The 27461-nt window shown below is 53.9% G+C and overlaps 3 protein-coding genes across 4 annotated transcripts; 1 reads left to right on the top strand and 2 right to left on the bottom strand.

Moving 5' to 3' along the window:
* Positions 1–2370: 2370 nt before the first annotated feature.
* On the bottom strand, positions 2371–13159 carry LOC136164653 (aflatoxin B1 aldehyde reductase member 3-like). Its single transcript, XM_065929937.1, has 7 exons — positions 12885–13159; positions 9251–9438; positions 8978–9082; positions 8013–8109; positions 7686–7785; positions 6948–7086; positions 2371–2772 (listed from the first exon to the last, which is right to left on the bottom strand). Exons 1-7 carry the CDS (start codon positions 13105–13107, stop codon positions 2611–2613), a joined length of 1014 nt encoding a protein of 337 aa, XP_065786009.1. The 5' UTR covers positions 13108–13159; the 3' UTR covers positions 2371–2610.
* A 3752-nt stretch (positions 13160–16911) lies between these two features.
* On the top strand, positions 16912–19995 carry LOC136164656 (aflatoxin B1 aldehyde reductase member 2-like). Its single transcript, XM_065929940.1, has 3 exons — positions 16912–17730; positions 17958–18057; positions 19989–19995. The coding sequence occupies exons 1-3, from the start codon at positions 17466–17468 to the stop codon at positions 19993–19995; spliced, it is 372 nt and encodes a 123-aa protein (XP_065786012.1). The 5' UTR covers positions 16912–17465.
* A 966-nt stretch (positions 19996–20961) lies between these two features.
* Positions 20962–27382, bottom strand: MRTO4 (MRT4 homolog, ribosome maturation factor). 2 transcript variants are annotated; one of them, XM_065929938.1, is made up of 9 exons: positions 27046–27382; positions 25061–25119; positions 24750–24853; positions 24033–24114; positions 23731–23798; positions 23394–23591; positions 22920–23071; positions 22427–22503; positions 20962–22311 (listed from the first exon to the last, which is right to left on the bottom strand). In XM_065929938.1, exons 1-9 carry the CDS (start codon positions 27071–27073, stop codon positions 22156–22158), a joined length of 924 nt encoding a protein of 307 aa, XP_065786010.1. In that variant the 5' UTR covers positions 27074–27382; the 3' UTR covers positions 20962–22155. The 2 variants fall into 2 exon arrangements, with proteins under 2 accessions (XP_065786010.1, XP_065786011.1); XM_065929939.1 differs by lacking the exon at positions 23394–23591 and having other exon boundaries at positions 20967–22311; positions 27046–27377.
* Positions 27383–27461: the final 79 nt, after the last annotated feature.

Here is a 27461-nt window from a genome sequence, read left to right as displayed (position 1 = left end):
GTCTAGCCTTTTAAACAGAGAAGTGAGTTTTTATAAAGTTAAAACTACGCTTACTGTGTGACTCAGCAAAAACTGACCTGGTAGTCTTCATGAACCTGCCTACAAAACCTCTGAGCAGCAGGGCTGACTGACCAACTGACTGATGTCATTGCAACATTGATTGATTTGCAAATATAAAGCAAACGGTATTCTTGGGATGAAATGTAGTGAGTCAGGATGTATTATCCTCGTTGTATATTACTGTATTCAGTTGGCCAGAGGTTTTGTAGGTGGTTTCCAGGAACAGCCTCGGGTCTTCCTTGAGCTAGCCCACTGTTCTGAAGCAGCCTCTCAGCTCTCCCTGGCCCATCAGGAGGTGGACCCAACACGCTGGGCTCACAGCGCCCTCAGTATCTCTGCTCCTTGCTCTTAGTAAACACACTCCATTCCGAAATGCTCTGTGTCTGGAATTTTTTTTCCAACCCGAGCTCAGACTGCCTCAACAGATTCCAAATGCACTTATCAAACTATGCAGTTCAGTAAGGGAATGGCCACCGTACTTTAGAGATGACATCTTCTAACGTGTTCAGTTTCAGGCGCTAGAAACAATCCCTTTATCCACAAGCCATGGAGCTTTACATGAGGACAGCACTCCCTCCACCTCAGCGTAAGCCTCTCAGGTTTTGTGTTTCCTCCCTTAAGGCACGGGATGCATCAGCACAGAAGAGCTATTATTCTTCCTTAAAAAAATAGATTACAGTTTTGTACTTGATCTTTTTAAGATATTTATGATAGAAATTGCATTGAATCTTCTTAGCTCAGTTTCAGATTTTGTCATCTTAAGCAACAGAATTTTAGGGTGGTTTGTTGTGCAACAATAATTTTTATATTATTATTAATATGAGCAGGTAGAGAAGGGAATGGCAACCCACTGCAGTATTCTTGCCTGGAAAAGTCCATGGACAGAGAAGCCTGGCGGGCTGCAGTCTGTGGGGTTACATGACTGAGCATGCGTGCAGGAGGGTGGAGGGAGAGGGGTTGGTAGCAATAAACTGGTAGAACTAAAATAAGTAATAATAATATGAGGAGGGTAATTACCCTTGGGGAAGCATCCATTTTATTATGGGTGACGCCAGAGGAGGGTGTCTTTGTTGTAAATAATAAGACTTTACCGCAGGGTGTGTGTCTCCTTTTATTAATGGCGAGTAGGACCTTCCTTTGAACAGAATCTCTTTTCAAGAATGATTTATTTATTTATGGTTGTGCTGGGTCCTTTTTTTTTTTCATATTTTAAAAATTTTATTTTTCAATTTTTTAATTCTCTTTTATACTTTTAATTCTTTACATTTGTGTCTTTTGCTGTCTCACATCTAGGGTCATCATTACCATCTTTCTAAATTCCGTGTGTATGCGTCACTATGCGGTACTGGCGCTTTTCTTTCTGGCTTACTTCGCTCTGTATAATGGGCTCCAGTTTCATCCACCTCATTAGAACCGATTCAAATGCATTCTTTTTAAGTGCTGGGTCCTTGGAGCTGCGCGCGCGCGCACTCTCCAGCTGTAGAGAGCAGTGACTCCTCTTGTTGCAGACCACGGCTCTAGGGCATGTGGGTAGCACACGGGCTTAGTTGCCCCATAGCTTGTGGAATCTTCCTGGACCAGGGATTGAACCCACATCCCCTGCACTGCCAGCTGGATTCTTAACCCCTGGGTCTCCAGGAGGGTCCAACAAAGACTTTTTGACTGGTGGGTTCGTCTGAATTTCCAAGCTAAGCCCCTTTCATCACCTGCTGCTGCTTGGCCTACGACCCACCGCTCACCCAGGGTGTGATTTTCTGCCCTGGGCATGTTCAGAAAGCAACCAGCAGCCCTGGGATTGCGTTTCTTCTCCAGTCTTGGGTGCTTCCTACGTGGACCAGGGACTTGCTGACGGAAATGGGGGTGCTGGCTGCCAGCGCCACTCCCGCCAAGGAGGCCCAGCAGCAGAGCGGGGAATCTGAGGGCGAGCAGAAGACAGGGGCAGGGGAAAGTCGCCGATGAGTGACTATGCGGGTAGACGGGCCACGGCATCCTGGGGCTTTTTATTCTTCCCGTGACACTAACGCTAGGTTTTTGCCCAAATTCTTCCATTTCTGAGTATTTAGTGAGATAATTCGGAGAGAAAAGCCACCTCGGGGTGGACGGCCCCTTTCCCTCTGGCACGTGGGAACGTGAGAGCTGCCTGCAGCCAGGCTGGGGGCCGAGAGGCCAGGCTGGGGGCCCTCCCGCCGCCTCTGCCCCGTGGAGGCTCCGGCCCATGGTTCCATCCTTCAGGCAGGAAGGCCCAGGCAGGGAGGAGCCAAGTCACAACAGCTGAGGAGACAGATTTGCGGGTCCGCTCAGTGACCGGGCTACAGGCAGGCCTAGGGTTGGCTTTATTCAGACGGGAGGTGCCCCAGAGGGGCTCAGCCCACAGTGTTATACATTGTGAGGGCAACAGGGAGTGAGGCGGGGGTCTAGAAAAGTAACGCCCGGATCCAGACAGTGGAGAAAGACCACGCGAAACCAGCTTAAGGCAAAGGCCGGCCAGGGAGAGCGCAGAAGAGGCGACAGAAAAGGAAGAACCCTTCGGCGCCTGATCCGGGCAGGAGCCTAGCGGAAGTAGTTGGGACAATCGTGGGCGACCAGGCGCCAGGCCTGATCAAAGGCCTGCATGACGGCCGGCTCCAGGGGCCCTTCCTCAGTGGCTGCCAAGTTCTCTTCCAGCTGCTCCAGACTGGACATGCCCAGGATGACCGCGTCCCCATGGGTGCCCTGCAAGGGGAGATGGCCAGACGTCACACACCGATGCTCCACAGAGACCCCGTTACACACACCTCCTCCCAGCCCCGCCCCTGCCAGGACCTGGGCTCAGGCATCTTCTTCACACCCTACCTGGAGAGAGAGTTAATTCTCAGGTAGGTTGATAAGAAGTCCGGGGTCCCCAAGGAGGAGAAAGGGGTCTGGGGCTCTCAAGAAGGAGAAAAGCGGGATGGGGGGAAACAAAAAAAAAGAAGGAGAAAAGGACAAACTTTTTTTTCCTACATTAGTTTTAGTTATATAAGACCTTAGTTTCTTTAAGCCCAGAGCTAATGATTAACAAAACAACTCATCTTAAGCTCTGTACTAAGGCCAAAGAATGCTCAAACTACCACACAATTGCACTCATCTCACACGCTAGTAAAGTAATGCTCAAAATTCTCCACGCCAGGCTTCAGCAATACAAGAACCGTGAACTTCTGCCGGGAGCCAACGCACGAGACCCTGCCCGTGGAAAGGCCATAGGGGAGAAAAACCTGACGGGCAAGGCGAATCAGGTTATCAGGGGTTTTGAAAAGGCCAGCTCATGAGATCCCACCCATGACAAGGTCATGAGGAGAAAGCCTGACAGGCAAGGCAGATCAGGTTTTCAGGGATTTCGGAAAGCTGCCCCCGGCTCTCACCTTAAAGATGATATCTGTCTTTCTGATGCCTGCCTCAATGGACTACTCCCTAATTCCTCTGACACAGGCAGGAAGGCCTTCCCCGATCTCTTCCCAAATAAGAATCAATTTAGAATTTTAATCAATAGTTTCCCAGGTGGTGGTATTTTATGAAATTATTTAGGGTGGAAAGGAGTGTTTTAATTTAAAACTCCTTTACTGGTAGTTTTGTTAGCCAAATGCATTTATGCGCTTGGTACTAATATGCATGATTGCTTATAATATCCTAATCATAAAATAGCATAAAGAACCTGATTATATAAAAGCCCTAATAGATATAGAGCCCTTTTAAGGGGTAAAGTTATTGGGTTGTGATTTGCTTGCTATGTTTTGCTTGCTGTGTTTTGCTTGCTGTATTTTTGCCTTTAATGTGCTAAGGTTGTGTTATAAAAACCATTGTTAATATAGTTAAAGATCTAGGGAAATAACAACTTAGCCCTAGTGTGGTAACAATGAGATGGTTGTTAATTGTCAGCCAGGAGTACTAGGCAGAAGCTGCCTCACTGAAGCCGCAGAGTCTGTATGGGGTAAACTTCTTAGATAAACGCAACTGACAACTTTTGCAGAAAGATTAATTTTTGTATTATCAAGAATATAATTCTACTCTGTACTACTTCCCTATGACCCTGTTACCTTTCAGTTAAGGTCACCATAAAAACGGAAAATAGGTTTACAATCACCTGACCTGCATAAAATGTTAATAGCCCCAAGGCCAGAAGATAATGTACAAGACCCTCATAAACAAAGAAGTATGCAGAAAACACCCTGGTTTCGTGAAGGACAAGCTGACGTAATGTTAAACTATCTTCCCCTTAGAAATGTACTAACTTAGGGTATAAAAGCTATGGTAAAAAATAAAGCATTGCCAGACTCTTCCAGACTCTCTGCACCCCCGTCTGGTCATTCTCTCTCTCTCTCTCTCTCTCTCTCTCTTTCTCTCTCTCTCTCTTTCTCTCTCTCTCCCTCGCAGACTTGGCCCTATCAAGACTAGTCTCACGTCTCTCTTTCTCTCGCCGACGCCGTTCATCCTGAGGGTACCCCCTGGATCCTGCCGAGGCTGGACCCCGGCAAACTTCCAGATGTTCAAGCTGGTTTTAGAAAAGACAGAGGAACCAGAGATCAGATTGCCAACATCTTCTGGATCATCAAAAAAGCAAGAGAGTTCTAGAAAAACATCTATTTCTTCTTTACTGACTATGCGAAAGCCTTTGACTGTGTAGATCACAATAAACTGGAAGATTCTTCAAGAGATGGGAATACCAGACCACCTGACTTGCCTCTTGAAAAATCTGTATGCAGGTCAGGAAGCAACAGCTAGAACTGGACATGGAACAATAGACTGGTTCCAAATAGGGAAAGGAGTACATCAAGGCTGTATATTGTCACCCTGCTTATTTAACTTATATGCAGAGTACATCATGAGAAATGCTGGACTGGAAGAAGCACAAGCTGGAATCAAGATTGCCGGGAGAAATATCAGTAACCTCAGATATGCAGATGATACCACCTTTATGGCAGAAAGTGAAGAAAAACTAAAGAGCCTCTTGATGAAAGTGAAAGAGGAGAGTGAAAAAGTTGGCTTAAAGCTCAACATTCAGAAAACAAAAATCATGGCATCTGGTCCCATCACTTTATGACAAATAGATGGGGAAACAATGGAAACAGTGGATATTTTTGGGGGCTCCAAAATCACTGCAGATGGTGACTGCAGCCATGAAACTAAAAGACACTTGCTCCTTGGAAGGAAAGTTATGACCAACCTAGACAGCATATTAAAAAGCAGAGACATTACTTTACCAACAAAGGTCCATCTAGTCAAGGCTATGGTTTTTCCAATAGTCGTGTATGGATGTGAGAGTTGGACTATAATGAAAGCTGAGCGTTGAAGAATTGATGCTTTTGAACTGTGGTGTTGGAGAAGACTCTTGAGAGTCCCTTGGACTGCAAGGAGATCCAACCAGTTCATCCTAAAGGAAATTAGTCCTGAATATTCATTGGAAGGACTGATGCTGAAGCTGAAACTCCAATACTTTGGTCACCTGATGTGAAGAACTGACTCATTTGAAAAGATCCTGATGCTGGGAAAGATTGAAGGCAGAAGGAGAAGGGGATGACAGAGGATGAGATGGCTGGGTGGCATCACCTACTCAATGGACATGAGCTTGGGTGGACTCTGGGAGTTGGTGATGGACAGGGAGGCCTGGCGTGCTGCGGTCCATGGGACTGCAAAGAGACACAACTGAGCGACTGAACTGAACCAAAGGATTATATCACAACAGTGTTTCTTGTTGGAGGAAGTGCTTCTCCTTTTTAACAAGAACTTTCTGACTGATCCTGTTATGTGAAGTGGGAGTGGGTCTGGTAAGACCTTTCAATAGAAAGGTTAGGAACTGGGTATGGTTAAAGTATATAAAGTGAAAGTGAAGTCGCTCAGTCGTGTCCGACTCTTTGTGACCCCATGGACTGTAGCCTACCAGGTTTCTCTGTCCATGGGATTTCCCAGACAAAAATACTGGAGTGGGTTGCCATTTCCTTCTCCAGGAGATCTTCCCAACCCAGGGACTGAACCCAGGTCTCCCGCACTGTGGGCAGATGTTTTACCATCTGAGCCAGCAGGGAAGTCGTAAAGGTACATAAGGCCTTGATAAAACTAGCGCATGGGGCACTCTCTGACCCTTTCTGATGTCTGTGTCAGAAGCTTTCTGTGTCCTTTCTCACTGTAATAAACTTCTGCCACACGAAAGCTGTGAGTGATCAAGCCTGGTCCTTGGTCCCTAAGCGAAATCTTCTTCGGAGATCAAGAAGCCAACATCGTTCACCGTAAGCGATCGATATAGTTGTACAAAGCACGTACAGTGCCTTCAGCAGCCGTAACCGCGCGGCCCCGAAGCCCGTCTTCTTTCCTCTGCTGCCGTGATGTTCGTCCTCGCTCAGACCTCAGTTCAGACCTGTGCGAACCTGGCTTAGCTGTGTAAGCCCAGGGACTCAGATCTCAGTTTTCACCGTGCTGGTGGGAATGATAAATTATTCAAAGCACCGAACTCCTACTTAATGCAAACCTGCTATATACGTGCCAGAGACTCTGCAACTGTGAACGGCTGAGGCTGGAGAAAAGCTTCAGCCAGAAGACAGGGGGACACCAAAGAGAGAAGGAAACCCCACTCCCCCAAGAGGAGCAGGACCAGCGGGTTTTATATCAAGTCCGTGACTACAACGTTCTCTCCTGTTCACAGCTATTTGCTCATCAGTAAAACTGGAACAATTCTACCTCATCAGGCCTAAGTAATCATTCAATCCGTGCTTGTAAAGCCCTCGTGACAGAGCCTGGAATTTGGGCAGCCACCCAGAACAACAGGAAGGCTGCCATGAGAACCGGACCAGAGGGGGATTTCAGAGGGAAAAACTGTTTAGAAATCATGCTGGCTCCTCAAAGAGAGGAGGAGCGGGGCTTCCAGGGATGGGGGTTACCTGGAGCTGGGAGTGATGGTACAACCACCGCAGGGCAGCTGAGGCCAGGCTGGGGGCCTTGATACCGTACACAGCCTTCTGGGTCTGCAGGGCCTTCTCCACCAGGGTGATGCCCTCGAAGTGGTGCTCCTTCCAGTAGCTGGACAGGTGGGGAGGGTAGCACGGGGTCAGGACCACGGGGTCACATGGGGGCCACTGCCTAAGAGTCAACCGGGCAGCTGCACTCCCCCCCCCAAGCCTGCGGTATCAAGGGGCTGGTGTCCCCTCAAGCAGGAGGTCTCCTCTCTGGGGGGCAGTGGAAGCACCCAGGACGCTGGCTCCCTCACCAGAGACCTCAAGGATGTCTCTGCTCTTAAGAACTCTAACCCTGCCCTTACTTTACCTGGAGAAACAGGCAGCCAGTTCAGGGGCACACAGCACCCCCAGGCCACCTGCTCCTCATCTGGGGCCCTGTCTTTCCCTCCTGGAGGGTGATCACCACTTCTCAGGGATGAACCATGCCTTGGAAGGTTGAGCATAATGTCCAGGGAGCCTCACTCCTCTCAGGGGTTCCAGGAATACAAGAAGAAACCCTCCAGAGGGTTTCCTAATTCCTCCAGGACTCAAGAGAGCTAGGTCCAGGCAGCAAGGAAAAGCCTGGAGGCCCTAGGAAAGCAGCCTAGAGCGTCTCCATTTCAGACTATGGGGACCCCCTCCCACCCCACCCGTCCTGACACCGTCCGTCCGCCCCCGGCTCACCGATTCCTGTAGACCTCTGCCCAGCTGTTCCCAAAGAAGCGGCCCTCGGGCTGTTTCCCGTCCTTGTCCTCATACTTGTACCTGCCGGTCAGCAGCCCTCCTGCGGGAAGGCTGCAGTCAGACCCCCAGCCACTGCCCCCGGAGGCCATCTGGACCGGAAGTGGGGGTGACAGCAGGGGAACCAGGAGGGATGGAGGTCCTGGCAAACCCTTCCCCTTCCCAGGTCTGGGGCCAGGCTTCTCCCGGGTCAGGAAGGGGCAGAAGCGGGGTCGGGAAGGCCCTCCCGCCCAGGGGAGCCTGTGCCCGCAGCAGCCCCGCAGCGCGTACCAGCCAGAGGGTTGTAGGCGTAGAACCTCAGTCCAAAGCGCCGGAGGCAGGGCAGGAGCTCCGTCTCCACCTGCCGGGTGGTGGCGTTGTACATGCCCTGCGGGCAGAAGGGCCAGCTGAGCGGGGCCCGGCCAGGGAGCCCCAGCCTGCTCTCACAGTCTTCGGTCAAGACCCCCCAGGACTCCGGCATGGTTTCCAATGTCACTACTTTGGACGGGGAGATGGTGCCGGGCCCCAGGAAGGGACGGCGGCCTGGCTCTGCCATCCCACACACATCTGCAGGCACCAACCGCGGGCTGGAGCCTCAGCTCTCAAACACGTGGATCTGGTGAGGCCTCTGCTTCAAGAGGTGTCAGAGTCGAGTTAAAAACAAAGCAGAGTGGACTCTCCTGATGGTTCCGTGGCTAAGAATCCACCTTGCAAAGCAAGGGACACGAGTCTGATCCCTGGTATGGCAAGTAAGCCTGAGAGCTGCAACTAGAGACTCCGTGGGCCGCCATGAAGGACCCTGCATGATGCAGCTAAGATCCGAGGCAGCCAAATAAACAAACAGAAAAAAGACAAGACAGGACAGGTGATCACATGAAGGTGGCTTCTGTGATCACGGCGGAGTCTCAGAAATACTCGCTCAATGCATAAAGATGGGGTCTGGAGACTGGAGGACCCACTGGGCTGTCGGGAAAGGCTTCCAGAGGAAAGGTATCTAAGTGACGCACGGGCACTCCTTCCAGGGAGAAGGGGGAGGCAAGTCCGGGCTGACCGCAGAGCCAGAAGCAGGCAGGAAGAGGGGCCAGGGCCTGAGCGGGCGGGCGCCCGTGGCCAGGCTGAGGGCCCCCAGGGGCCGTCTACAGGCTGGGGGCAGGGGAGTGGCTGTTCTGGAGCGGGCGGGTGGGGGCAGGGGGTGACCCAAGAGGACCTGGGACCGTAGGCACCCTGGAGATGGGCGTCTGCAGCCCCGGCCTCACCTGGTACACAGTGGGCTGGATCCAGCCGTTGCTCCTGCACAGGGTACAGATCTCGGCCACCTCCCAGGCGGCATAGTTGGAGAGGCCGAGCTCCACAAACTTGCCCTGCGGGGGAGAGGCCACGGTCAGATCCCCCCGCAGCCCAGAACGCCAGTCCCCGAGATTGGGACCCTGGGCGTGGGGTCCGGCCCCGGCTCTGCTCTGGGACCGCCCCGGAGCCTCTGCTCTCTGGGCACCGACAGGCCAGGGCGGGCAGCGGGGGGCCGCCCTCACCTCCTGGTGCAGCTGGTGGCAGGTGCGCAGCGTCTCTTCCACGGGGGTGCCGTGGTCCGGCGCGTGCAGATAGAAGAGGTCGACCCGGGGGCACTGCAGCCGCCGGAGGGACGTCTCCAGCTGGGACCGGAGGCTTTTGGGCGTCAGTGAGTTTTCTCCCAATGGATTGGCTTTGGTGGCAATTTTCACTTTGGGAGGAGAAAACAGAAGTTCAGGTCAACTTACCAAACACTGGAGAGGATCTAGGGTTAACGGTTAAGACGCAGGCCTGGGTTCACACCTCAGCTCTGCCAGTACCAGCTCTATGACCTTGACTAAGTTATTCAACCTCTCTGAGCCCCATGCCAGTATTCTTTCCAGAATACTGGGCAAAAATCTCAGGGACAGAGAAGCCTGGCAGGCTACAGTCCATGGGATCGCAAAGAGTCGGACATGACTGAGCACGCACATGCGTGTGTGCGCACACACCACACAAACACACACAGAATCTCAATTTTCTCAGTTGTAAATTGAGAGTGTCAATGGAACTATCTAGTTGGGAGGCCATGAGGATTGATCCGAACTTTGACACACTTGCTCATTATGAGCTGCTAATGTTATCACTAACGTTAGTATTTACCAGACAGCTAGGTATGCCATGCCTGGCACTTCGGGCTGCAAGAGGAATGCCAACCCTCGATCCCTGCCCTCAAGGACCCACAGTCTAAGGGGGCAGCACAAAGTAAGTGAGGTCAGGACACACAGGAGCAGGGGAGAGGAGCCCTGAGAATTCAGGGAAGGCTTTCCAAGGCTTTGAATCTCCAAAAGCCACCCTGGGGCAAGAACATGGCTTTGAGGAGTCATGCCTGCGATCCCATGGACCTAAAACACCCGGCCTGGGGGTACACGAGACAAGAGAAGGGGCCATAGACCAGAGTGACGCAAAGGCCCCCGAGGGCACCGCTTAGAATCTGACTTCAGGGGACCACAGGGCGACTCTGAGCGCTGCCAGCCAGCACGCTAAGGGGTCGACTTCGCCGTTTTGAAAGATGAGTCCTAATGAAGCACAAAGAACCTCGGGCCCAGGTCTGGAAACAGGGAAAATGGCAAGGAGACTGTGGCAGGAATTCAGGAAAGAGGAGCGAGAGGCCTCAACTGGGCCCCCAGGGAAGGAAAGGCAGGTTATATTTCCGGCAGAGAAACCTCCCACTGAGAAAAGGCCAGTGTGGTCAGGAAGGAGTTAGATACCTTTCCTCCCGTCCGCAGTAAGAATCAGGTGAGCAAAGTAGCGGCTGAGGAGCAAGCCCTTTCTGCACTGTTTACTCTTGGAAAGTCACCGCAGCAGGCCAGACCCCTTGAGAAGGGAGAGACCAGGCTGGAGGGCTGAAGGCCTACTCATTGGGAATTTTCCATTCCACCACCTCCTCCCCTTTGGCCCACACCCCTTCTTGACATTAACTTCAAATCTGAGATTTAAGAACTCTAGCCCAGCTGGTTCCAGCCTAAAGGAGGGAAGAGGAGGTGCTGCGGAAGAAGAGGAACCAGAAATAAGACCGGTGTAAATGCCTATGGACAGATGAATGGATCAACAAGATGGGGTACGTGTATACAATGGGATAGTCCTCAGCCATCAGAAAAGAATGAAGTGATGCCATTTACAATGACACAGAAGGACCTAGAAAGTATCACAGTAATGGAAGGAAGTTAGACAAAGACAAATGTGATACCGCTTACATGTGAATTCTAAAAAATAATTATACAAATGAATATATTTACAGAGCAGAAATAGACTCACGGACAGAAGACACACTTATGGCTACCACACGGGGAGGGGAGATAAATTAGGAGTTCGGGATTAACATACGCACTAATATAGAGAAAACGGGGATTCCCGGGTGGCTTAGTGGTAAAGAGTCCACCTGCAAATGCAGGCGATGCAGGGGACACGGGTTCGATCCCTGGATCAGGAAGATCCCCTGGAAAAGGAAATGGCAACCCGCTCCAGTATTCTCTCCAGGAAGATCCCAGGGGCAGAGGAGCCTGGCAGGCTACAGTCCATGGGGTCACAAAGAGTTGGACACAATTTAGTGATTCAGCAAGCAATATTTATAAAATAGATAGGCAACAAGGACCTACTGTAAAGCAAAGGAACTATACTCAATATCTTATAATAATCTATGATGGAAAAGAATCTGAAATATATAGATACATCTGTAACTAAATCCCTTTGCTATACACCTGAAATTAACACTGTAAATCAACTATACTTCAATTAAAATTTTAAAAAATAATAATAAGACCAGAGTGATCACGGCGAGGCAGCCAATAAAGTGTGCGGCTCTGAGACGCGTGCATGTTTTCGTCTTGTTCCAGATCGACCATGCCGTGAATCATTTCTCCCTGAGACACCCCGGAGTGAAAGACGGCACAGGGTGCCAACAGCATCTACTGTCACTACAACCACACAGCTACTAACGGATCAGCCAGTGTTGCTGAGCTGCCTGGCACATTATTAGCACTTCGGATGGCATCAGACAGGTGGGGGACCTTCCCCCGGGGCCACACACCTCCGCTTGGCTCCAGTGCAGCTCCAACACCCTCAGCACTGCCAAAGCTCACTGCCTCTGCACATGCACTGCCCACACCCACTGCCAGGAATGCCCTTTCTCCTCTTCTGGCAAAGTATCAGTTCAAGGTCTGATGTTCCCTTTTCTGAGCATTCTTCTTTGGCCCTTTCTGGGACAGGGCCCCTCTTCTGGACTCCCCAGCTGTCTCTAGACTCTGAGCTCCCTGGAGTGAGTGACTGTCAATTCCTCTTCTATGGCTTCGGACAGAGGCTGGCACAGATGGGGCAGTTAGACAGGGCCCCTCCACATCCATATCCCAGCTACTGCTGCTCCCAGGCACGCCCACCCTGGTGAAGGGGGAAAGTGAAAGTGTTAGCCACTCACTCCTGTCCCACTCTTTTGCCACCCCACGGACGGTAGCCTGCCAGGCTTCTCTGCCCATGGGGACTCTCCAGGTAAGAACACTGGAGTGGGTCACCATGCCCTTCTCCAGGGAATCTTCCCGACCCAGGGATCGAACTCAGGTGTCTGGCATTGCAGGCAAATTCTTTACAGTCTGGGGCACCAGGGAAGCCCTGGTGAAGTGGGAGGCACTGCCGACTGAGCGCCCAGGGCTCCAGGGAGGAGTCCAGGGCTCAGAGCAATGAGGTAGCGGTCCCTGCCAGTTCCAAAGACTGATCTGCAAGAGTGCCAGGGAGTGCCAGGGATTGCCAGGGCGATAAGGGCAGGACTCCTGTAGGTCGGGACCGCACCGGGCACCTGCGGAGGAGGGGGAAGGGGGCAAGCCCAGCGCCAGATTCCGTTTTCAGGGCCCCCTGAGAGGGGCTAGCCAAGTGGTTCCAGGCTCGGCCACGGTCGGGACTTTACTGGGAGAGAGGGAAAAGGAGAGGAAAAGAGTCAGGACCAAACACTGTCCAGCTGTCCCGGCTGATGTGCAAGAGCGCTGGGAAGCGGGGTTTCACAGAGCTGCGGGGTGGCTAGCGGAGGTGGGCGTGCCAGCAAGGTGGACGAGGCGGTCGGTCCCGGCCGCGGCCAGGGCATGGCTCGGGGACGGTCACAGGGCCGAGGTCCGGGGCGCCGGGCGTTACCTTTGCAGTCGCGGCCGCCCAGCCCGAGCCCCAGGCCGCCCAGGATGCTCTCGGACTGGCCGTCGGCGTACACGAACGCCGTGTCGATCTCGGTGTGGCCGTGCTCCAGGAAGCTGCGCACGGCCGCGGCGCTGCTGGGCGCGTCCATGCGGCGCCCCATTTCCATGGCGCCCAAGACGGTGGCGGGCCGGGTCGGGACCCCCCGTGGGTACCACTGGGCCATGGCGGGGCGCGCGACACAGCCGCCCCGAAGCCGAGCGCACCTGGGGGCAGCGCGCTGAGGGCGGGCGCTTTAAGGAGAGGTGGGCCCCGCCCATCTGACAGGGGGCGGAGCGACCGGGGGCGGGGCGACGTGGGCCCCGCCCATCTGGCAGGGGGCGGGGCGACGTGAGCATGTTGGCCCCGCCCCCCCACACGTGCCCCGCCCTCCACACGTGCCCCGCCCCCCGACACGTGCCCCTTACCCAGGACCCCGGCAGGGGCCTTTCCTAAGGGTCGAAGAGCCTAAATAATGTGACAGACTTTATTTTGGGGGGCTCCAAATTCACTGCAGATGGTAACTGCAGCCATGAAATTAAAAGACGCTTGCTCCTTGGAAGAAAAGTTATGACCGACCTAGACAGCATGTTAAAAAGCAGAGACATTACTTTGCCAACAAAGGTCCATCTAGTCAAAGCTATGGTTTTTTCAGTGGTCATGTATGGATGTGAGAGTTGGACTATAAAGAAAGTTGAGCACCGAAGAACTGATGCTCTTGAACTGTGGTGTTGGAGAAGACTCTTGAGAGTCCCTTGGACTGCAAGGAGATCCAATCAGTCCATCCTAAAGGAAATCAGTCCTGAATACTCATTGGAAGGACTGATGCTGAAGCTGAAACTGCAATACTTTGACCACCTGATACGTACAGCTGACTCATTGGAGAAGACCCTGATGCTGGGAAAGATGGAGGGTGGGAGGGGAAGGGGACGAGGTGATAGAGGTGAGATGGTTGGATGGCATCACCGACTCAATGGACATGAGTTTGAGCAAGCTCCGGGAGTTGGTGATGGACAGCGAGACCTGGCATGCTGCAGTCACGAGGTTGCAAAGAGTCGGACACGACTGAGCAACTGAACTGAACTGAAGATCCTAAAATGTGGTCTTGGCTCAGGCGTGGTGCCTTGGGGCTGTCCTGCCATCTTGCAGGCCCCAGAGGTTGGCCCTGTGGTTCTCTTGTTGGGACTTACCAAAGGCTCCAGCCAGTGTTCAAGTATTGAAAGAATTCAAACGAAAACACCTTTCAAAAATGAAAGCAAAGACTTTGTTCAGACAAAGGTTAGGGAGAATTCATAGTAGCCAGCTTTCACTATGGGCTTCCCTTGTGGCTCAGCTGGTAAAGAATCCATCTGCAGTGTGGGAGACCTGGGTTTGACCCCTGGGGTTGGAAGATCCCCTGGAGAAGGGAAAGGCTACCAACTCCAGTATTCTGATCTGGAGAATCCCATGGACTGTATAATTTGTGGAGTCACAAAAAGTCAGACACAACTGAGCAACTTTCACTTCACTTCACTTCTTCACTATAGCAAATATTGGGAGAAATACTTGAGATGGAAGAAAAGCTGGATTTATGCACACACAAAATGAAAAGTGCTGGAAATGGCAAATACAAAGATAAATATAATCTTTAACATTTTTTCATGTTTAACTTTTTAAACAGCTGAGTTTTTATAAAGTTAAAATACACTTACTGTATGACTCAGCAAAAACTACACCCTATTAGTCTTCGTGAACCTACCTTCAAAAACCTTTGACCAGTTGAGTGCAGTGATATGTAACAAGAATGATACATCATGACACATTGAATTTCACTCAGGCATAGAGTTGGCCTTAAACTGGCAAATCAATCAATGGAGTTAATGTTAGTCAACTACCTTGGTTAAAGGTTTTTTTGTAGGTAGGTTCATCAAGATTACCAGGGTGTAGTTTTTGCTGAGTCATATAGTAAGTCTTGGCTTCCCTGGTGGCTCAGTGGTAAAGAACCCGCCTGCCAATGTAGGAGATACAAGAGATGTGAGTTCTATCCCTGGGTCGGGAAGATGCCGTGGAGGAAGGCATGGCAACCCACTCCAGCATTCTTGCCTGGAGAATCCCATGGACAGAGGAACCTGGTGGGCTACAGTCCGTAGGGTCGAAAAGAGTTGGACATGACTCAAGTGACTGAGCACGCACACACATAGTAAGTCTGTTTTTCAGTTTATTAAAGCTCAGGACCAACAGCTTTGTCCCCTTCCTGGGGTGCCAGCTCCTCTGGCCACCCCGCAGCTCTGTGAACCCCCCGCTTCCCAGCACCCTTGCACGTTAGCCCGTGTAGCCAGACAGTACTTTGTCGTGACCCTTTTCCTCTCCTTTTCCTTCCTCCCAGCAACCCTTACCTAGCCTGGAACGAGTCGGCTAGCCCCTCTCAGGGGGCTGAGGACGGAATCTGGCGCTGGGCAGCCCCTGCCCCCTTCCCCACCCCTGCAGGTGCCTGGTGCAGTCCCGATCTGCAGGAGTCCTGCCCTTATCACCCTGGCACTCCCTGGCACCATTGCAGATCGGTTTTGGAACCGGCGGGGACCGGCTTCCTCATTGCTCTGAGCCCTGGACTCCTCCCCGGAGCCCCAGGCGCGTGGTTCAGTCCGCGGTGCCTCCCACTTCACCAGGGTGGGTGCGCCTGGGAGCTGCTGGAGCTACCAGCAGTAGCTGGGATGGGGAAGTGGGGGAGGCACCCTGTCTAACTGCCTGCTCTGTGCCAGCCTCCGTCCAAGGCCATAGAAGGGGAACTGACACTCACCCACTCAGGGAGCTCAGCGTCTAGAGACAGCTGGGGAGCCCAGAAGAGGGACCGCTTCTTGGGACGAGCCAAAGAAGCACGCTCAGAAAAGGGCACATCAGACCTTGATTTCCCGGAGTAACAGGAGAAAGGGCATTCCCGGCTATGGGCGTGGGCAGTGAGTGGGCAAAGGCAATGGGATTCAGCAGCGCTGAGGGTGTTGGAGCAGGCAGCTGTGGCCAAGCGGAGGTTTGGTGTGTGAGGGCAGGGGACACCCCCATCAGTCTGATGCCGTCTCAGTGCGTGTGGCCTGTGCTGGCAGGCACACAGTGTGGGCTCGGCAACATTAGCTGTTACTGTTAATAGTGGCATCGTCATTGGCACCCTGTGCCGTCTTTCACTCCGGGGTGTCTCAGGGAGAAATGGGTCACGGCATGGTAGATCTGGAACAAGACGAGAACATGCACGCGTCTCAGAGCCGCACTCTTTATAGGCCACTTGGCTGCCTTGCCGTGACAACTCTGGTCTTATTGTTTTTTTTTATTTTGATTTTTTGAAGTATAGTTGATTTACAATGTGGTGTTAGTTTCAGGTGTAACCAAAGTGATTTTGTTACATATTTCAGGTTATTTTGCATTATAGGTTATTACAAGATATTGAATATAGTAGGTGCTTGTTGGTTATCTGTTTTATATGTGTATATATATATATATATATATATTAGTGTATATGTTAATCCCAAACTCCTGATTTATGCCCCCCTTCCCCCTTTGGTTTCCCTGGTGGCTCAGAGGTTAAAGCATCTGCCTGCAATGCAGGAGACCTGGGTTCAATCCCTGGGTCGGGAAGATCCCCTGGAGAAGGAAATGGCAACCCACTCCAGTCTTCTTGCCTGGAGAATCCCATGGATAGAGGAGCCTGGCGGGCTGCTGTCCATGGGGTCGCAGAGTCAGACACGACTGAGCAACTAACACACACACACACTATATTTGTCTTTCTCTGTCTGACTTCATTTAGTATGAAAATCAGTCCATCGTGTTGCTGTGAATAGCATCATTCTTTTTGATGGCTGAGTAATACTGCACTGTATATGTATACCACATCTTTATGCATTCATCTGTTGGGCATTTAGTTTGGTCTTGTTTCTAATTGCTTTTTCTTCTCCAACTCCTCCTTCTCGTCCCTCCTTCAGGCTGGAACTAGCTGGGCCAAAATTCTTAAATCTCAGATCTGAAGTTAACATCAGGAAAGTGTGGGGGCCGTGGTGGAGAAATGGGAGATCCCAAATGAGTAGCCCTCCAACACTTTGCAGATGGCTCAGTGTTTAAGACCCGGGTTCCGTCGGCTACAGTCCGTGGGGTCAGGAAGAGCTGGACACGACCGAGCCACTAACACCTTGACTTTCAATGACCAAGTGTGTCAAAGTTCTGATCAATCCTCTGAGACTCCCAACTAGATAGTACCATTGTGGTTCTCAATTTACACTTGAGCGGACTGAGGCTGTCTGTGTGTGCGCACCCGTGTGTGTGTGTGTGTGTGCGCACGCATGCTTGATTGTGTCCAACTCTTTGTGACCCCATGGACTATAGCCTGCCAGGCTTCTCTGTTCAAGGAATTTTCCAGACATGATTACTGGAGTGGGGCTCGAAGAAGTTAAATAAAGTGATGAAGGTCACAGAGCACATCCTCTAACTCGACTCTGACACCTCTTGAAGCAGAGGCCTCACCAGATCCACGTGTTTGAGAGCTCAGGCTCCAGCCCGCGGTTGGTGCCTGCAGATGTGTGTGGGATGGCAGAGCCAGGCCGCCGTCCCTTCCTGGGGCCCGGCACCATCTCCCCGTCCAAAGTAGTGACGTTGGAAACCATGCCGGAGTCCTGGGGGGACTTGACCGAAGACTGTGAGAGCAGGCTGGGGCTCCCTGGCCGGGCCCCGCTCAGCTGGCCCTTCGGCCCGCAGGGCATGTACAACGCCACCACCCGGCAGGTGGAGACGGAGCTCCTGCCCTGCCTCCGGCGCTTTGGACTGAGGTTCTACGCCTACAACCCTCTGGCTGGTACGCGCTGCGGGGCTGCTGCGGGCACAGGCTCCCCTGGGCGGGAGGGCCTTCCCGACCCCGCTTCTGCCCCTTCCTGACCCGGGAGAAGCCTGGCCCCAGACCTGGGAAGGGGAGGGGTTTGCCAGGACCTCCATCCCTGCTGGTTCCCCTGCTGTCACCCCCACTTCCGGTCCAGATGGCCTCCGGGGGCAGTGGCTGGGGGTCTGACTGCAGCCTTCCCGCAGGAGGGCTGCTGACCGGCAGGTACAAGTATGAGGACAAGGACGGGAAACAGCCCGAGGGCCGCTTCTTTGGGAACAGCTGGGCAGAGGTCTACAGGAATCGGTGAGCCGGGGGCGGACGGACGGTGTCAGGACGGGTGGGGTGGGAGGGGGTCCCCATAGTCTGAAAATGGGGAGTCCCTGGGGCTGCTTTTTTGGGTTCCAGAGCCTCCCCTTTTGCTCAGACCTTGGCCCCTCAAGCTCAGCTTTACTGAGAACCCAACTAGCCCCCGTCAGGTTTCCCATGTCTCTGGGAGTGACTGGGGCCCTGGACTGGGAGTGCGTGGTGCTCTGGCCCTTCTGCTGGGTCTGCAAGACTGCGTCTCCTCCTTCGAAGAGCCTCCCCCTTGCCCACGGCGGCAGGAGAAACCCTGCATCAGGACTGGGGAATCCTGAAGCTTGGTGCTGGCCCTGTCACCTGGGGCAACTGAGTCTAAGTTTTGTGAATTCTTGGCAATAAAATTGTCATCAATGTCTAAAGTTATAGTTGAACATCTGTTGGGACCAGCCCTTTTTCCTTTTTTTTTTCCCTTTCATTTTTTTAAAGTTTGAAAAAGTTATCAATGTAATACATGCCCGCAGCTAAAAGCAAGCCCTTTCCAAGTCACATTCCTTAGAGGTGATGCTTTTAAACTTTCAGCTTACTCTCCCTCTGGCGTTGACTGTAAGACCTCTGACGTATATACTTTATTGCTATTCCTTAATGTATCAATTTAGACATTATCTGTGGACTGCTGGGAAGCTCCTCATCTTTCAAGATTTATAGAAGCTGTCTCCAAAGCTTCAGTGCTAATTTCGTTGAAATGTCCCAGGACTTTTCAAGCAGCACAGTGTCTCATATTTGTAACTGCCTGTGTGTGCAGTGGTGTGATTTAAACCTTAATCCAGGCGCCCACCCGCTCCAGGGTTTCTGACTGTCTCACCAGGTTTAGAAGCCATTTCCTTAAGCAGTGTATCAAGAAGCTTGTCACACACCAGTGCCTGGGCCTCTCTCCTGGAGGAAATTTTTTGTAAAAAGTTAATTTATTCACTTATTTATTTTGGCTGTCTTGGGTCTTTGTTGCTGGGTGTGGGCTTTCTCTAGTTGTGGAGAGCTGGGGCTACGCTTTATTGCAGTGAGCAGGCTTACTGTGGTGGCTTCTCCCATCGTGGAGCGCAGGCTCTAGGGCACGCAGGCTTCAGGAGCCATGGCCCCAGGGCTCAAGAGTTGAGGCTCGTGGGCTTTAGTTGCCCCGTGGCATGTGGAATCTTCCCAAACCCGGGTTTGAACCGGTGTCCCCTGCAGTGGCAGACACATTGTTACCCACTGTACCTCCGGGAAAGTCACCCCTGTAGGATCTTGTGCGGTGCTTAGTCGCTCAGGTGTGTCCAACTCTTTGCACCCCATGGACTGCAGCCTGCCAGGCACCTCTGTCCATGGGGATTCTCCAGGCAAGAATACTGGAGTGGGCTGCCATGCCCTCCTGCAGGGGATCTTCCCAACCCAGCAATCGAACCCAGGTCGCCCTCGTTGCAGGTGGATTCTTGACCATCTAAGCCCCAGGGAGGCCCAGGATCTTGGCTGATGGTTTTTACCTTCTCTGCTCTATTTAGTTGAGAAAGCATGGCAGGTCCATTCCCTCCTTTATGCTTTGTGCTCACCGTGTGGGGCTGGCTCGGGCTGTCTTCTCAGTTAGCAGGTAACTGAAGGCAGGTGGCTGACCCAAGGACAGAGCTGGGTCTGGAACCAGGACTTGTCTTGTCCGTGACCCGGGGCACACAGACGTGGTCCTGCCATTGGGGGTTGTCTTGTTTGCATCTGGTGAGCTTGTGCTATGCAAGGATTCTTGCCCACTGTATCCCTGCTGGCCCCAGCGCTGGGCAGGGAGTGCGATGAGGGATCCAGAAATCCACATGCATTCTGCTGCTCAGGGAGGTAAAGCCTCCACTTGAGAAGACTGACGCCCTGCGGGAAACCCCCACTTCTGACCCCTGCCACCCTCCTTACCTGCCCAGCTACTAGAAGGAGCGCCACTTCCGGGCTGTTGCCTTGGTGGGAAAGGCCCTGCAGGCTGCATAGGTGCCAGAACCCCCGGCATGACCTCGGTCGCCCTCTGCCGGATGTACCACCACTCCCAGCTCCGGGTAGGAGGGAGGAAGTGGGAGGGCTGTATGATTTCATTTTTAGTTTTTTAAATTCTTGCTGAATGGTGGCTCAGATGATAAAAGAATCTGCCTGTAATGTGGGAGATTCAGGTTCAATCCCTGGGTTGAGAAGATCCCCTGAAGGAAACAGCAACCCACTCCAGTATTCTTGCCAGAAGTCAGACACAACTGAGCCACTGAGATAGAGGAGCTGTGTGATATTGACACGTTTTTTCCTCCATTAGCCTCTGTCTCTGGCTGCCCTCTCTACAATCTGTCCTATTTCCACCATCCCACTTTTCCAATACCTTCCTTCAATATGGGTATCACATATACCTCTTTCTTGAGCCCCTAAGTGCCAGGCCTTAAGTAAAGTACAAAATTTTAATCCCCACAATCACCCTGCAAAGGAAGCTGAAGCTTAGTGAGGTCATGTAAATAACTCAGGCCTGCCCAGCTGCAGAGCAGGGGAGAGGCTCTGAACTCAGGCCTGCCTGTGAATCTAGGGAGGCAGGGCTTTGGAGCTGTCTGGAATAATGCAGGGCATGGTCACTGGGGTCTTCCTGGCGGCTCAGTGGCAAAGAATCTGCCTGCCAATGCAGGAAATGCAAGCACTCGGGTTCAATCCCAGAGTTGGGAAGACACCCTGGAGGAAATGGCAACTCACTCCGGTACTTTTGCCTGAAAAATTCCATGGACAGAGGAGCCTGGTGGGCTATAGTCCATGGGATCAGACATGGTCAAGGGACTGCGCACACAGATATTGGACCCCAAGACTTGGCAGGGGTGGGGGTGGGAGGGTGTGTGTGACATCTGGGTGTCTCCCCTTGCAGGGTCTCTGCAGGGATGCGGTCATCCTGGGCACATCCAGCCTGGAGCAGCTGGAAGAGAACTTGCCGGCCGTTGAGGAAGGGCCCCTGGAGACGGCGGTCGTGGGGGCCTTTGATCAGGCCTGGCGCCTGGTCGCCCACGACTGTCCCAACTACTTCCACTATGCCTAGTCTGGGGTGGCAGAGGGCACATTCCACCTGTCTCTTTTCTCTCATACAGTCGATTTTGACCTTAGGCTGCTCTACGTGGCTGGTTCTTCCCTCATAGTCCCGTCCACAGACGTTTATCTCCCCAGTTCTTGTGAACGCCCCCATCAGCCTCCACCACAGGAAAAGGCCGGGACTGCACAGCGTGTTTATTGTCTGGACCAAGGGGCACCAGCCAGGCCCACAGTGAGTGTCTCCTCTGCAGCCGCGGGCTGTTTCCCGACCCCACAGGCTCAGGGAGAAGGGGCGGGAGTAGGGATCAGGCTTTGAAGGGCAGAGGCGGCAGGAGGGCCTCCAAGCCTGACCTCTCAACAGCAGGGCTGCAGGCGGCCCTCACGCTTCTACACACGGCAGAACAGGGGGCCGCACACTCCGAGGTAGACGTCCTCTCGTGTAAAATCACCTCACTAAATACGTATAAACAGAACCATCTGGGCAAAAGCCCACCGCCCAGAATAAAACTGCTGGGGGCATCCTTCATACTTGCTCAGTTTCAGCGGCGGCTTTACTCTGGCCTTAGCCAAGCCTCCTGCCTTCTGGTCGTTCCCAAGATTCCTGGCCCGGGTGTGGGAGGAGGGGTGGGGAGAGAGAACACAGCTGGGGTAGGAGCGGGCGGGCGAGGTGCCTGTTCCCCTCAGCAAACCCAGCTTCCAGCCAGGGCCGCTTAGGCCGGAGAGAAGGCGGTTCCTCCCAGGCCCCTGGAGCCGCCCGGCCTCGTGGCCATGCGGGAGTCAGTCCTGGAAACTGGCTTGAGGTGAATGAACAGACTCCTGGGGGTCCAACCCAAGGCCCAAAGCCCACAGCGTCTTTAGCTTTTTTCCCCAAGAAAAGTCCCTTTTGCAGAAGACAGCCTGAGTGACAAAGTCTCATTATTTATAGAAACACAGTCTGTCCTTGTCCCCACCGCTCGTGTTCATCCACAGCAGACACATGGCCGCTCTCCGGGAGGGCGGTGGCGGTGCCGCGTGTCCGTTCTGGTGACACCTGGAGGCCCCGGCCCCTCAGTTGTCGTCGTCGTCCTCCTCCTCCGACTCTCCTCCTGACTCGGGCGCGCTCTCTGGCAAGTCATCTCCCATCTGCTGGAACCTTCCGGACTGCGCGTCCCACATGTATTTGACGCTCACCTTGAATTCAGCCATCTCATACCCGAAAAGCTTCTGCGAGGGACAGAGGGAACAACGGTCAGGAGGGGCGAGTATAGTCAGAGGGTCCGTGGACCCTCCGGTCACGGCCGCCGGTGGGTGGTTGGGGGCCGGGGTGGGGGGACCTCACCAGGATGCGGGCCTGCTCTGGGGTCAGCACGTCGCCCTCTCTGCACACCTCGTAGTCGGACAACAGGGTCACCACGCCTGCAGAGAAGGGACCCCGAGCAGTTACCCCAGCACGGAGGCCTGGGCGGCGCCGGAGGAATCGGGCGCCCCCTGCCCAAGACTCCAGCAGCGCAGGCGCTGGGCTTCCTCAGCGAGCGGCCAGCTGCCTGGGGGGGTTCTGATGGCGCGGGGGGGCGGGGGGGGGGGGGCGGGGGCACCAACTCCTCCTTCCTTGTCCCTTAACTGCTGCATCCTAGCTGTAAGTCACTGTCCATGTTCACCCTGACCACAAGGCGGGCACTCTGGGTCCCATTTTCATACAACAAAACACAGGTTGATAGAAATAACCTTCTCCGCCGGAAAAGTGGGGGTTGGGGTGGGGAGAGCTGTCTGCTTGGACGCCTGTGCTCTCGGCCCTCAGCTGTGACCTCTCACCTCCAGGGACACCCCTGTACCTTTCTTGAGGGCCGTGGGCAGGCCCAGCTGCCTCAGCTGGGGCTCCATGGAGTGGGGAAACTGCTCCAGGGGCCCCGGGTCCAGGTTCACAGTGAAAGTGGCTTTGTTCCCTGCTCGGGCATAGTCCATTTCCGTGTACTTCGTGAACCACCTGAGGGAAAAGAAAACAGTCGTGTATGGATGCGACAGCTGGTAAGAAGGCTGAGCGCTGAAGAATTGATTCTTTTGAATTGTAGTGTTGGAGAAGACTCTTCAGAGTCCCTTAAGCAGCAAGGAGATCAAACTAGTCAATCCTAAAGGAAATCTGTCCTGAATATTCTTTGGAAAGACTGATGCTGAAGCTGAAACTCCAATACTTTGGCTACCTCATGCGAAGAGCTGACTCATTGGAAATGACCCTGATGCTAGGAAAGATTAAGAGCAGGAGAAGAAGGGGACGACAGAGGATGAGATGGTTGGATGGCATCACCGACTTGATGGACATGAGTTTGTGCAAACTCCGGGAGTTGGTGATGGACAAAGAAGTCTGGCGTGCTGCAGTCCATGGGGTCGCAGGGAGTCGGACACGACTGAGCGACTGAACCACGAACAATGCCCATCCACCTGAGCTCAGGCTCCGCCTGGCCTTGCCTAGCCTCCCCGTCCTCCTTGGCTCAGCCTGGAGCTCTGAGCTGAGAGGATAGAGACCCAGTGACAAGGTTCCAGGAACCAGGTCTTCCTTGGACCCTCCACTGGACCAAGTCCTGGGTTATTCCTTCCCGGGAGACCTCACCCATCTTCTCCTTCCCGCCGCGCCTCCCGAGCACTTACTCATCCACTTCCTCCTTAGTGCGATTGGTGAAAAGGAGACCAACTTCGCCCCTCAACTTCTTGCTGACCTGCAAAACCAGAGGAGGGTGGCGTCCATCAGGTGGGCGCAGTGGTTCTCAGCTGGGGACGACTCTGCCGCCTCCGCCCCCCAACATTTGGCAGCACCTGGAGCGTACTGTGAGGGGGCGGAGCTCCTCTCTGGGCCTGGAGACTAAAGGAGAGCTGAGGCCGACGCCCGCCCAGGGCCGTGGCTGGAGAGTGTGTCGGTGAGAGCGGAGAGGGCAGTCAGGGTGGGGACCCACCTGATGTAGGTTGTCTTTGTACTCGTCAGACGGGCTCCGACCCAGCGCCACCATCATCACCTTGTTTTTGCCAAAGAACATCCTACAGAGGAAAAGAGGGCTCCGTGAAGGAGGCGCCCCGCCGTCACCGAAGTGCCAACCAGCTCCAGGACCCGGGGCCGAGCTCCCGCCCAGGAGGCGGCGTGGCCAGAGGCTGCTTTCCAGGCAGCCCAGGCCCCCTCCGGTTCTTTCCCGCACAGACCTGACGCGCACACATTTTGTCTCAACCCACCGGGAGTGCGTCTGGGTCTGAGGAAGAGGCCCGCTGGACAGTCTGAACCAGAGCTGCTGGACGTCCTTTAAGGGACCAGCCCCCGGGGTCAGGGAGCCCCCTCTCCTGGAGGGCTCACTGCTGTCCCTCCGCCCCCAGGGCAACACCGACTTTAATAGTTAGGGACTTCCCCGGTGGCCCAACAGATAGGACTCTGCGCTCCCACTGCAGAGGGCCTGGGTTTGATCCCTGGCTGGGAAACTACGATCTCCAACCAAGCCAAGCAGCCTAACCAAAAAAACCAAACAACTCGCCCTCCCCAACAGTTAAAGAGCATCCTTCATCAGGGGTCAGGGCAGTGGCATTTTGTCCTTATTAAGGCGATACTTGTGACCCAAGTACCCAAGGTCACCAGCTGCCCCTGTGCTTTCTGAGCAGCCTGGCCCCGCCTCCCACTGCCCACTCACCGACTGTGCTTCCAGGCGTTGCGGATGTCCTTCAGCTTGCTGTTCCTCATGTTGGCCACGGAGAAGATGAAGAGGTACTTGTATGTGTCCACACATTTCCGAAGCTACGGGACAATTCATGGGGCTCTGGAGTCCCAGGGCAGCAGGGGTCGGGCAGTAATACTCTGGCCCCAGAGGGGAAAAGGCTGCTCCAAGGTCTCTGACAGCCATGGATGTTTAGAGCTGTCCCTACCAGACAGTCCCACACCCACCTTTAAAACCAAATACGAGGGCTGGGAAAATATAGTAATAACAAAAAAACAAGCCCTTACCTCTTCTATCAAGTTCTGTTTCAGTTCCAAGCCTTTCTTGGCAGTTTTGGTTAGGGAGACTAACACAAAGAAGAAAAAGGGGAGATGATGAGAGAGAAACCTGAACACCTCAGAGACCCATCTCTCCTTCGGCACCCAGTTGGATGGAGGCGATCTGAGAAAGTTGGCAAGGCTTTTGTGGCTACTGCTTCTGGCTCGCAAGGCTACCCCCTGGTCTGCAGAGCACCTCTCCAGCTTTCCTGAGCTGAAGATCCTGCCACATCTGTCCTGTTACTAGACAAACCAACTATTTACAGCCCCTCTGGGGGTAACTCCATGCTGAGGAGTGGGGGCGGGCTGCCCCCAGAGACCCAGCATATGACTCGGGCAGGTCCCTTTCTGCTGTGGGCCGCAGTGTGTGGAGACCATCTACGGCTTCTTTGTGCTGTGGAAAAATGAGTCTGGGGCCTCTCCTCTGCTACACCACGTCTTACAGTTTGGACCCGTGCATGCAGCGGCGCCTCTTTGGGGAGGGACAAACATCTCTTCTCTAACAACAACTGGGACCCAGTTTTCCCCTTACCCAGAAGGGTTTGGCACTTGCTAGGTTTGACCAGGATTCTGCCACAGAATCCAATCATTTCACAAACGCTTAACAGAGCATTGAATGCAAAGCCCTGGGTCCCAGGAGGGACCTGGATGGATGAGTAAGAAGTCCCTCTTCACGAAGTGCATGTCAGAAAGGTAATCACAGCAGGCAGGGGCGAGTGCAGTACAGGAGGGCAGACACAATCCAGCTGTCCCGTTTCCCAACATTTCCATCGCCACAACTGTGGCCCAAGCCAGCATGGCGTTCTCTTGGATTACTGCTTACTGCTGGCCTCGCTGCTTCCACCCTTGCCACTGCCCCTGTCTTCCACGGTCCATTCTCAACAAAGCAACTAGAGTGATCTTTTTAACAGTAAAGCGGAACCCCATCACTCCTCTGCTCAAGCTCTCTCCTCCCACCTCACTTGGGTGTGAAACCCAATCCCGTGCAAAACTCTTTCAAGCTCTGCACACTCTGCCCGGTTCTCTCTCCCTCCTTTCCACCCACTCTGGCCTCTGGCAAAAGTTATACATGCTCCTGCTTCAGGGCCTCTGCCCTTTGTGTTCCCTCTCCTTCGACCACCACCCTTCCAGGTAACTCCTTGGGTTGCTTACTTCCTTTCTGCAAGTTCCTGCTCATATGTCAATCTTAACATACCTTCTCTAGCTACACTGCACAAGGGAACCTCAACTGCTCTTTTCCTACATGAGGCTCATCACTATCTGAATTTACAGATTCAACTTCTAGTATCCTGGGAAGACACACTTCCCAAAACTAAAATGTTAAGTTCTACGAGGACTGTAGACCTTCCATATGTTATAACTGCAGTAACTTTCAAAACCTAAAGAATTGCCAGGTCTCTAACTTATTGAGTGAATGTGCCGGGATGAAAGAGACGCACCGTAAGTAGAAACAGTTAGAAACAGTCCCTTAGGAGGGGTCCTACGGACTGCCACCTAAGAATCAGCCATACGAAGATAGGAGCACGACCTTGCCGGCAGAAATAACTTGGAGAACACAGCGACCATACTCGGGGATAAACCCGGGCTGAAGGAAAGGAGGTGAGGGAAGGGGGAGCGCGGAGACCAAGAGAGAGAGAGACGGGCTGAGGTCGGAGAGGTGGGCCAAGGCGAGATCGCCGGCACCCCGGGGGTGCTGAGGCTGTTCCCCCGGCCAGCCGGCCTTGGGTAACTCTCTCTGGAGGCCTGGCAAAGCCCTCTTCGCTTCGCCAACGCGGCTCCAGCCTCCCCCGGGGCTTCCGCCACCCTCAAGGCCCCAGCCATTCCAGCGCGCCGTGAGCCCGCTCCCTCCTCGCAGAGGTCCCAGCGTCCTCCCCTGTCCTCCCCGAAGCCCTAGCGCAGCCGACAGCCGGCCCACAAACTGGCCCTCGGGGGCCCAGTGGGCCCTCTGGGCTCACCTTTCTTGTCGCGCTTGGACTTGGGCATCTCGCCGCGGCCTCGTGGGCGGAAGACGCTGCTGCCGGTCAGGCCCTCGGCGCGCGGGGGCCTCTGGGAAGGCCCTCGGTAGGCGCCCTCGCGCGTGCCTGACCCAGCCCGCGCTGAGGCCCTGTTCTCCCTGCCCGGCCGCCGCCCGCCCTCTGCCCCGAGTCTCCAGGTAGACTTCCCACGCGGGCGGGGAACGCCGGAGTCTGGGGCGCCGCCCCGAGAACCCCGCCTGTGGGCCCAACTCTGTGGTTCCGCACCGAGGACCCCGCTTGTGAGCGCAACTCTATGGTTCCGCGGAGGCGGGGCCCGCGGCGCGGTGCATGCCGGGCCCAACTCTATGGTTCCGCACCGAGGACCCCGCCTGTGAGCGCAACTCTATGGTTCCGCG

This window comes from Muntiacus reevesi, chromosome 3, assembly GCF_963930625.1.
Source record: "Muntiacus reevesi chromosome 3, mMunRee1.1, whole genome shotgun sequence".
NCBI classification, from domain to species: domain Eukaryota; kingdom Metazoa; phylum Chordata; class Mammalia; order Artiodactyla; family Cervidae; genus Muntiacus; species Muntiacus reevesi.
The sequence above is the reverse complement of the archived record's forward strand: the minus strand, read 5'-3'. Positions and strand labels throughout refer to the sequence as shown.

Coding starts and splice junctions, on each gene's coding strand:
- LOC136164653 (XM_065929937.1), bottom strand. CDS start 13,107: ATGGCCCAGTGGTACCCACGGGGGGTCCCGACCCGGCCCGCCACCGTC. Junction 9,083..9,250: donor GCCACCAGCTGCACCAGGAG/GTGAGGGCGGCC, acceptor TCTCCCCCGCAG/GGCAAGTTTGTGGAGCTCGG. Junction 7,786..8,012: donor CGCCTACAACCCTCTGGCTG/GTACGCGCTGCG, acceptor GCCTTCCCGCAG/GAGGGCTGCTGACCGGCAGG.
- LOC136164656 (XM_065929940.1), top strand. CDS start 17,466: ATGGCAGAGCCAGGCCGCCGTCCCTTCCTGGGGCCCGGCACCATCTCC. Junction 17,731..17,957: donor CGCCTACAACCCTCTGGCTG/GTACGCGCTGCG, acceptor GCCTTCCCGCAG/GAGGGCTGCTGACCGGCAGG.
- MRTO4 (XM_065929938.1), bottom strand. CDS start 27,073: ATGCCCAAGTCCAAGCGCGACAAGAAAG. Junction 23,799..24,032: donor ACAAAGACAACCTACATCAG/GTGGGTCCCCAC, acceptor CTGGTTTTGCAG/GTCAGCAAGAAGTTGAGGGG. Junction 22,504..22,919: donor GCCCACGGCCCTCAAGAAAG/GTACAGGGGTGT, acceptor CCTTCTCTGCAG/GCGTGGTGACCCTGTTGTCC.